This window comes from Pseudopipra pipra, chromosome 27 (assembly GCF_036250125.1).
Source record: "Pseudopipra pipra isolate bDixPip1 chromosome 27, bDixPip1.hap1, whole genome shotgun sequence".
NCBI lineage: Eukaryota > Metazoa > Chordata > Aves > Passeriformes > Pipridae > Pseudopipra > Pseudopipra pipra.
This window is the reverse complement of record NC_087575.1, coordinates 2376478-2387083: the sequence shown is the minus strand read 5'-3', so window position 1 is coordinate 2387083 and position 10606 is coordinate 2376478. Positions and strand designations below refer to the sequence as shown.

The 10606-nt window shown below is 51.1% G+C and overlaps 1 protein-coding gene across 1 annotated transcript; it reads right to left on the bottom strand.

Annotated features, from left to right (window-relative positions):
• Nucleotides 1-254: 254 nt before the first annotated feature.
• Nucleotides 255-10272, bottom strand: LOC135403237 (butyrophilin subfamily 1 member A1-like). The gene is made up of 8 exons (XM_064637059.1): nt 10179-10272; nt 9427-9531; nt 8748-9095; nt 7923-8204; nt 6814-6918; nt 3506-3526; nt 1571-1603; nt 255-1157 (listed from the first exon to the last, which is right to left on the bottom strand). Exons 2-8 carry the CDS (start codon nt 9509-9511, stop codon nt 583-585), a joined length of 1449 nt encoding a protein of 482 aa, XP_064493129.1. The 5' UTR covers nt 9512-9531; nt 10179-10272; the 3' UTR covers nt 255-582.
• Between the last annotated feature and the right edge of the window lie 334 nt (nt 10273-10606).

Here is a 10606-nt window from a genome sequence, read left to right as displayed (position 1 = left end):
TACAGCAAAATCATCTGGAGTTGCCCATCTGGCAGTGCTGGGCATCCCCAGGGCACAGGTGAGCTCATCCCCAGGGTTTGTGCTGCTGGCAGGTGTGGGGACAAGCACAGCCATGGACCAGCCCTGCTGGCCTGACTTCCTGGGCTCCTGCAGGATGCACTGAAACCTTTTCTCCAAAGTGCCTGTGACTCCCACAGGCTACAGAGAGGTGGGAATATCCCTCAGGGACAGCCTTGGTACTGACACACACACAGACAAATCCCACCAAAGGAACTTTATTGTGTACATTTACAAAGTGATCCCTTTTCGGTGTAATTCGTGTTCAACAGGGAGAGAGAGAGGATGAGACACAACAACCACGAGTCGCGACTGGAGAAATTCTGATCACACAGAAAGGGTTGGTTTTTACCCTTGAGAGAGATGCAGCATTGGACCAGAGAGGTAATGAGACCTTTGCCCTTGGAGACCCTGCAACACTCAGCTGAACAAGGTCCAAAGACACTGAAGGCAGCCCTGAGGTTAACCCTGCTCTGAGCAGGTGGTTGCCTCAGAAACCTCCACAGGCTCCTTCCAACCTCAGTCTTACTGTGAGTCTGAACTCCCCAGGTCCCTTAAAAAAGCCATGTCTTCCTCCTTCCTGGGACATATTTTCAGAAATGTCCCAGGACCCAGCCAGAACCAAGGGTGGACTTTTTTCCCCCCAAATAATGCCTGTGGAAACATGAAAATGGGAATCCCCTCATCAACACTGAAAAATGACACCCGTCCCTCTTCATATTCCAGAGAGACCCGAATCTGCCTGGGAGTCTTGATTTCAGGAAATTCAGTGGGACTAGGGGAGGTGAAAGCTTTCAAATATGCAGCCTGTTTCCCCACTGCCCAGATGCCTTCCTCTGGTTTAAACTCAAGATCACCCTTCCTTCTCACATCTTCTCTAGACACCCCCACAGCCCATCCTCCTGCCTCCACCGCCACCTCCACCTCCCAGTAGTGTCTCCCCGAGGTGAAGCCCTCACGGCCCAGAACACAGTGGAATGGGTCAAATCTCTTGTGGGTGTTGAGGATGTCCTGTTCTGTGTTATCTCGTGCCACACTTTTGCCATTGGAAGACAGGAGAAGCTCACAGTGGGCTGTGTCTGGATCCAGAACCACGTTCGCTGCAGGAGAGATGGAATCAACACATCAGGGCAGAGCTCGGCCCAGGACACATCTTTGCTGGGGCTGCCGAAGGAAGAAGCAGGGGGGGAGGGAGAGCTGGCAGAGTGTGGCATGGCAAGGTGCACAAGGTGACAACAGCAGTGCAAGGAAGAGACACTGAAGCTGAGACAACACAGGGAGCAGAGAGGGAAGAGGATCATCAGCAGAGCTCCAGGATAAAGAATTGTGCACAGCTCACCAAGGACAAGGATCCTCCAGATTTGCCTGGAAGTGGGACATGCACCAAAGGAAAGGGAGGCTCAGCAGAAGCAAGCCTGGTCCCAGCAGCATCACTTGCAGGAGGGGAACTGCCAGGAAGGGCCATTAAAGCAGGCAAGATAATTCAGCACCAGGAAAGACCAAACTTAGTTACCTTCTTCTATAGGCACTGCCTGTCTTCTCCAGGCTTTAAAAAAACCACAAAAACCACAGGTCAGAGGCAATGGAACACACTGGGGCTGGGTTAGCTCAGGGGAATGATATGCCAGGGTAGGTGCACATTTTCTGAATTGTTATTATCTTTGTGAAAGTCATCTCACAGCGAGTTGCTTCAAAACTTCAGTGTCTGACTACATGGAAGGGCTCCACCCATTTCCTACAAATCCAATCACGCTGCCTGTCCTGACTCAGACATGCATTTATGGTCAGTTTGGACCTTGAGAACTGAAAGAATTTTCTTCTTAGTACAGAACAAGTACAAGGAAGAGCCTAAAACCACACAGAGACCAACGGAAAAGAAAGTTTCTGAAAGAAGTTCTGTATTTGTTCTGTGCCCAAAACGAGGGCACACATGAAAAACACAGGGGAGAAAAAATGCCCAACTGAGAAGACTCCCACAAAGAGAAGAGAATGATACTCACCGAGTTCCTTGACTAAAAAAACCGAAAGAAACATCTCACCCTACACAGACTCTGTAAATCAATCTTTGTAAGGAAGAGTAGGACACTCACCTATTTCTTCATTGCGCTGCCCTGAACCACAAACACAAACACACACGAGTTATTATGTGGCACAGTCTCTTCCCTGGGATCCCCCACCCCCTAGCAGAAGGATGAGAGAGGTCAGAAAGAATGAGATGGAAGGGGGAGATGCTCTGGTTTTGCTCTGATTGTAGGGACAGCTGACCTGTATTTAGTTTCCCCATCATTTTTCCCCCTTCAGTGGCATCATTTTAGCAGGAGGTTCTGTTTCATAGCCAAAGGACTATTTACTGGCAATTCTACAAGCAACAAACAAACAAGCAAACAAAAATACAGGACCTCTTCAAGCAAGTTTGATTTTTGAAGGATTCTTAGGAATCAAAGAATCTACATTTTTATGAGTAATTTCCCAACAACTCAGGTTTCTGTAATTTGCCCCTAAAGAACAAGAACTGTTCAGAACTATTTGACTACTTAAATTAAAAGGAGTGTCCAAAAGCATGGACAGCCACTCAGGGGGAAAAATCCCAAGGATTGTTGAGGGTGAATTTTCACCTGATGATGGGGTCAGGGGAAGAGGAAGGAAAATATCTGCCCAGTAACAACATTTGGACAGACTGAGAGAAGGAATGAAAAGGTCTGGCAGTTTTCACAGAGGATTTCACCCAGGAGAAGGGCAGTGAGACTTACGCAGTGCTGCCTCTTGCCACTCTGGAAAACAAAAGCAGATCAGAGCGTCAGCAGCAAAGTTGGTGCCATTTCCCTGATCCACTTCTTGGGGTAGGGAGGAGGCTGAAATTGCTCCCAAGGGAAAAGCTGCAGCCCAGGAGCTCCTCAGGACCTGTCTTCCCAAGACTTTTTTGGGTCTCACCCACCCTCCCTGAGCCCGCTGTGGGCAGAGATCAGCACCGTGCTGCTGGAGACCTGAGCACGGGCTCCAGCTCCAGGGCAGCGCTGAAGGGGCAGCTTTGCAGCACCAAGGGAGGAGCGTGGGGTGAAATGTCCCTAAGTGCTCCCTAAGGGCCCTGTGCCTGTGCTCTGCAGTGCTCAGAACAGCTGAGGCCCCTGCACAATGAAATGTGCTACCCCAAAGCTTCCTCCATCTCTAGAACAAAAGGAGGCCCTGCCAGGCCCCCCAACCTGCCAGGGATTCTTTGCAGGTCAAGGCAAATTCTTGCTCCATTTCTGTGCTGGGGCAGAGGAGCAGCTGATGCTGCTTTAATGCCAACTTCCTTCTTTGCCTTCTTCTGGGAGAAAAAAGCTTTCTTTTCTTCACAGAAATTAGGGCCGTGGGGTTTTAAGTTCCCTGGCACCAAACATGAAAAACACAGGGGAGAAAAAATGCCCAACTGAGAAGACTCCCACAAAGACAAGAGAATGATACTCACCAAGTTCCTGGGCTTGTTTCTCTGAAAAGGAAGAGAAAGCAGCACAAATGGGTTGTGGGCCATTGATTTGGACATCCCCTGTCTGCCCTCTCCTGGGACCGCCTGCACGGGCTGGAGGGCGGGTTTGTGCCAAGGCTGAGCAGTGCAAAGCCCTGTCCCACCCCCAGCCTGCAGCTCTGCTCCCCCGCCCATGGGGCAGCTTGTCCTGCTCAGCCTGGGGGCAGGAAATGATCTCTGGCAGGTCCCTCATCTCCAAGGGCACCAGGGCACTCCCACCCTGCCACTTCTACTGCTGCCCCCACCGGATCCCATCCCCAGACACCATCTTCAGTCACCTTGAATTTTGGATTCTCAAATTCACTCTCTCCTTCCTCCAAGCCACAAACACTTTTTTGTTCACTTCACACTTTAAAAGTGAAAAAAACCAAAGAAACCCCCCACCCTACACAGACTCTGTAAAAAATTATTTGTAAGGAAGAGTAGGACACTCACCGATTTCTCTAACGTAGTCCCCTGAACAACAAACACAAACACACACGAGTTATTATGTGGCACAGTCCCTTCCCTGCGACCCCTCCCACCTGAAGGACCACACAGGTGAGGAAAGAATGAGATGGAAGGGGGAGATGCTCTGGTTTTGCTCTGATTGCAGGGACAGCTGACCTGTATTTAGTATCCACATCATTTTTCCCCCTTCAGTGGCACCATTTTAGCAGGAGGTTCTGTTTCATAGCCAAAGGACTATTTATTGGCAATTCTACAAGCAATAAACAAACAAGCAAACAAAAATACAGGACCTCTTCAAGCAAGTTTTGTTTTTTTGAGAATTCTTAGGAATCAAGGAATCTACATTTTTAGGAGCAATTTCCCAACAGCTCAGGTTTCTGTACTTTGCCCCTAAAGTACAAGAACTGTTCAGAACTATTTCACTCCTTGAATTAAAAGGGGTGTCCAAAAGCATGGACAGCCACTCAGGGGAAAAATCCCAAGGATTGTTCAGGGTGAATTTTCACCTGATGATGGGGTCAGGGGAAGAAGAAGGAAAATATCTGCCCAGAAAGAACATTTGGACAGACTGAGAGAATGAATGAAAAGGTCTGGAAGTTTTCACAGAGGATTTCACCCAGGAGAAGGGCAGTGAGACTTACGCAGTTCTGCCTTTTGCTCCGCTGTAAAACAAAAGCAGATCAGAGCGTCAGCAGCAAAGTTGGTGCCATTTCCCTGATCCACTTCTTGGGGTAGGGAGGAGGCTGAAATTGCTCATGAGGGAAAAGCTGCAGCCCAGGAGCTGCTCAGGACCTGTCTTCCCAAGACCTTTTTGGGTGTCACCCACCCTCCCTGAGCCCGCTGTGGGCAGAGATCAGCACCGTGCTGCTGGAGACCTGAGCACGGGCTCCAGCTCCAGGACATGCATTTATGGTCAGTTTGGACTTAGAGAACTGAAGGAATTTTCTTCTCAGTACAGAACAATTACAGGGAAGAGCCTAAAACCACACAGAGACCAATGGAAAATAATGTCTCTGAAACAAGTTCTGTATTTGTTCTGTGCCCAAAACGAGGGCACACATGAAAAACAGAGGGGAGAAAAAATGCCCAACTGAGAAGACTCCCACAAAGACAAGAGAATGATACTCACCGAGTTCCTGGTCTAGTTCCTCTGAAAAGGAAGATAAAGCAGCACAAATGGGTTGTGGGCCATTGATTTGGACATCCCCTGTCTGCCCTCTCCTGGGACCGCCTGCACGGGCTGGAGGGCGGGTTTGTGCCAAGGCTGAGCAGTGCAAAGCCCTGTCCCACCCCCAGCCTGCAGCTCTGCTCCCCCGCCCATGGGGCAGCTTGTCCTGCTCAACCAGGGGGCAGGAAAGGATCTCTGGCAGGTCCCTCATCTCCAAGGGCACCAGGGCACTCCCACCCTGCCACTTCTACTGCTGCCCCCACCCGGTCCCATCCCCAGACACCATCTTCAGTCACCTTGAATTTTGGATTCCGAAATTCACTCTCTCTTTCCACCCATCACCAAGTGAACCACAAAGTGAACAACTTTTTGGTTCACTTCACACTTTAAAAGTGAGAGAAAAAAGCCCAAATGAACCCACTACCCTCCACAGGCTGCAAAAAATCCTTTTCCAGGATAGACTTGTGGGGTATAGGGAGGAGGCTGAAATTGCTCATGAGGGAAAAGCTGCAGCCCAGGAGCTGCTCAGGACCTGTCTTCCCAAGACTTTGGGGGTCTCACCCACCCTCCCTGAGCCCGCTTTGGGCAGAGATCAGCACCGTGCTGCTGGAGACCTGAGCACGGGCTCCAGCTCCAGGGCAGCGCTGAAGGGGCAGCTTTGCAGCAACAAGGCAGGAGCGTGGGGTGAAATGTCCCCTGCAGTGCTCCCTAAGGGCCCTGTGCCTGTGCTCTGCAGTGCTCAGAACAGCTGAGGCCCCTGCACAATGAAATGTGCTACCCCAAAGCTTCCTGCAGACTTGGCAAGAACTTTGAGAGCACTTTGAAAAGCCAAGTTCACTGTTGCTACAACATCTATTCCCACTTCCTTTGGTTCTGCAATGATTTTCCTGAAAATTTCAACAGAATTTAATAAATTAACTTCACATGGTATGTAGCCACTGGCCAAACCATTTCCCTTCCTCCTGTCCTCCAGAAATGTGACCCATGAATTCTTCCATTGGAAGAGTTCTCCCGTTTCTGGACAATGGAAAGTAAAGCTTACCTATTTCTTTCTGCAGCTTTCCTGTGTAAAGAAAGAAATGCAAATAATTTAGAAACTCATCCCCTCCAAAGAGCATTGATGGACCCCCAGCAGGAGTTACAGCCCCCCAGGGCAGAAGGGCCACGGGGCCTGGACGAGCTGCAGCGCCCGCACGACCCAGCGGCCCCATCTCCTGCCAGGGAGAAAGAGAGGATTTCAGTTCCCTTTATTCCTCTGCATCATCTCCCGTCAGAGGGATCTTCCGAAGGAAAGGAGGCCCTGCCAGGCCCCCCAAACTGCCAGGGATTCTTTGCAGGTCAAGGCCAATTCTTGCTCCATTTCTGTGCTGGGGCAGAGGAGCAGCTGATGCTGCTTTAATGCCAACTTCCTTCTTTGCCTTCTTCTGGGAGAACAAAGCTTTCTTTTCTTCTCTGACAGAAGGTAAGGCCATGGGTTTTTAAGTTCCCTAGCACCAAACATGTGCCTGAGACACCAGGACAAGACTCTGGTTCCATCCTGGTGTTTCTCAACCCCCTCTTCCCTCATGACTAGAGGTGTCTGAGTAGGATGGCTGCCCAGCCCCTTCCCCAGCCCCCAAAACGAGGATGTTACCTTTAATTTTAAGTAGATAAACAGTGATAATAAGGAGAGCAGCCACAGCAACCAGGACCACGCTCAAGGCAATCCTCCAAGGATGGGCATCTTGGAAAAAGGGATCTGAAAAATAAAATCCCCAAAGGGGAGGTTACTGCGCAAGGAGCAATTGAAAGGAGATTATTTCTATTTCATACAAGGTCATTCCATCTGAATCCCATTGAGGGCGAAAACCAGACTGTACACCACAAAAGGGCAAAAAATGACATTTTAAAAAAAATCCATTTTGGCAATTTCGCACCTGTCTGATGTTCATGACGTTTTATGGAGGATTTTTAAAGGGAAGATGGATTTCTAACCAAGTGATTTCTCATTAAATCAGCCTTTTTTTTTTTTTCCTTTGGGAAAAAACAAATATATATTTCCTTAGGCAACATAGGATCAGAAATAGGGTGACATGTGCATCAAGAGCAACACTCCAGTGCAGAACAGCATCAGCAGGAGAAAGGGAATGGTTCCCCAAGGAAATAAAATCTCCAGGATTTGTTAATTTCTGAACTAGAAGAGGAGCAGGGTGGAGTTGGAAAGGACGTGCTGCTGCAGTGCCCTTTGTTATATGGTTAATGGTTCATCATTGTATCTCTGCTCTGATATATTCCCAGCCCCAAAACAATCATCCTGTGAAAAAGAGGCTTTCTTATGAGACAAGAGAAAATTAGAATTACATTCTATACTTGCAGGTGCTAAAAGGAGACACAAGGATTTATTTCTCCTACTAAACCTGTAGGACAGGATTTCACAGCGGGGGAGACTAAGGGCACGGGTTTGCTTCTCCTTTTTCATTTAGCTCCAGGGTTAGGAATGTGCTTCTTTCAGCCAGGTGTCTGTATAAACTCTGCCACAGGGAGGGTTGTACCTTTGCCCCCTGACCGGCCCCTGCAGACGGCCCCGGTGGGTTTTGGCAGCACTCCTGCACCAACGCTGCCGAAAGCCGCGGCCGTTTGCACAGGTGGGATGGAAATGGCCTTGACACGCTGAGCACGTGTCCTGCCAGGGGCCTGGGGGTGCTGTGCCCAGCACAGCTCCGTGGGGCCCGTCGGCAGGGCCGTGCCCCATCCTCGACTCACCTGAGACGTAAAGGGCTGGTCCCTGCCCTGGTGTGTGCGGGAGGTGCTGCACCGAGCAGGAGAGTTCCTGGGTCCCAGCCCTGGTGAGGATGATGCTGCTCTCAGCTGCAAAGAGCCCGTTCTTGTCCTGGGTAGCGTTTTCCGAGAGGGACGGGAGATGGCGCCCGTGGGGATCGTGCCACAGCACCCGGGGCCGTGGGTACCAGCCGGCAGAGCGACAGGCCACCCGGATCCCCCCGTGCTCGTAGCGCTCCAGCGCGATGAGCGGGGCAGAGCCGCTGGCTGCGGGCAAAGAGAGAGACCCCGGGTCACCCTGCGGGCTCCTGGATATCAGGGGGATAACCTGCTTGGGCTGTTTTACTCCCTGACATGGATAAACTGACAGAGACAAATCCCAGATTGTTTTTCAGACAAATGTCACCTGGAGTCAGGACATTTCTTGCAGTCTCTTTCATGGAACAGAGACATTTGCTCTGAAGGCCACTACTGCAGCAAAATAATGCACTGGCCTGAATATTAAAATATAAAAGCACCTTGATGTTCTTCCCTTATTAGCCAATGACAGATTTTTTTTTTATACCTGATTTATGAAGAAAACCATATCAAAACCACTTCTGAAGGAGGAAGTATTTAATGAGGTCTTTATGACTGCTTGGTGGGCAATTTTACATCTCTGAGACATTCTTGATATTTTACACCAAGGGAATTAATAAAACCCTACTTCCAAAGCAACCACCTGAGACTGTTTCACGACAGAAGGACAGGGAACAAGAGCACTGGCTGTGAGCAAGTAAATTAGAGGTACCGGGGACACCAACTACAGACCTGTCACCTGGAGCTCCACCAGAGTGTCGTCATAATCTGAGCCACGTTGAACAAAGCAGGTGTAATTCCCTGTGTCAGAGAGTTGGACACGGAAGATCCTCAAGTCCGCGCTGCCCTTGGCAAGGCCGTCCTTCCCCAGCTCAGTGCGCCCTTGGTACTGAACCATCTGCTCCCCAAACTGGTCCTGGCCCAACTTGTAGCGATGCACAAAGGGCAAGAACTGCTCCCGAAACCAGGTCACCTCCGTGTCCTGTGCATTCTGCCCCGGGGAGAAGCTGCAGGGCAGCACCACGTCCTCGCCCTTGGCCACGGTGATGGGGCCGGGGGGTCCAGTGACGTTGAGTGGAGCTGGGAGAGACCCCGTAGGAAGAAGAGAGAAGTGTGAGTTTGCTGAGGCAGCTGAGCTGGGACACAGCAGCGGCTGCTGCGCGTGGTTGGGGTGCTGCCGGGCCGGGCCATGGCGCTGGCAGCGTCCCTGTGCCGGGGCAGACGAGGGGCTGAGGGCAGCTGGCACAGGGACCCTGCCCTGCAGCACGGCCTGGACACCAAACAGCAAAGGAAAGGGCCTCACCCTGCTCTGTACTCTGCTCTTCCCAGCGAGCTGCTGCACTGGCAGCCACCAAGATATTCCACCTGGAAGCCATGGCACAGCATCCAGCAAGAACAGGGGGATTCTTACCTGAGTGCCCCTGAGGAACTTGGAAAACTAAAGTGGAAATGACAAAAGCCGGCAGAGAGCAGTGGATGGGGGAACCGCAGAGCATCCTCCTCCCTGGAGCACAACCTGGAGATGGGGAAGGACAGGCAAAGGGCAAAAGGGAAGACAAACAAGGGAATTTAAAACAAACCAACCAACCAACCAACCAGGAGGAATTAATTTTGCAAGGGGTTCATTGCTGATTTCAGCCCTCTCTGGAATGTCGAGGGAAGAAACTTGGATGCTGAAGGTTGAAATCGATTTTCCCTCATCAGACTGACTTTGGTTAGTGCTTTATGGGCAAAGTACCAGACTGGGATCAAAAGTGGTGGGAATTTCCCATGGGAAAGCAAAGGACAGGCTGTACCATCTCCTCCAATTCCAGCAGAAAGGAGCAGTTGTTTTCCTATGGAGCCCTGGCTTTTCTGATCCAGCCTTAAGAAAGAGTCCCACAGGGGCAGGGGGAGAAGGACAAACCCTGAGCGAGTCAGGACTCATTGCCTGCACCTCCCTGAGAGTGGGAGAAGGCTTTGGAGCAAGGGAAGCCAAAGAGTCCAAACACTAATGCAAGGCCCAGCCAAGACAGGACCTGGCTCTGCTCTGCTCTCCCACCCACCCCCCTTTTTGCCACTGACTTGGTTCCACTTTGCTGACGGGAAGTGGAAACTGTGTCCGGTTCTGGCGGACGGCAGGGGGCGATTTCCGTCTGCAGATTCCCAAAAGATGCCACGTACCTGGAGACCCTGAGCTCTTTCCTGGACTCTGGGCTGGAACAGGAGCTGCCTGGCCGTCACCAGGCACCTTGGAGGGGTCCCTGATCCCAGCTGAGCTGTCCGGAAACCGAAGCAAATCGTCACCCTGTCCCAGCCTGCCCCATTTCCTCCTGCGCTGCTTCCCTCAAAAGTGAAAGTTGTTGAGTAATTTGGGGGGGGTTGACAATGCTTTTGCTGTGAACATGCCCTTCTGGCAGCATGCCCAGGCACAGCCCTGCTGCAGGGGCTCTCCAGGGCTGCTCCCTGGGCTCAGGAGGGGACAGATGTGGCAGCACTTTGCACATCCCTGGCATGAGCCCAGAGGCCATTTGGGCAGGAGGGAGGTGATGGAGCCGGGATTCACCCCCAGAGGCAGTGGGTGGGAGCAAAGCCCAGCAGCAGCAGCTTCA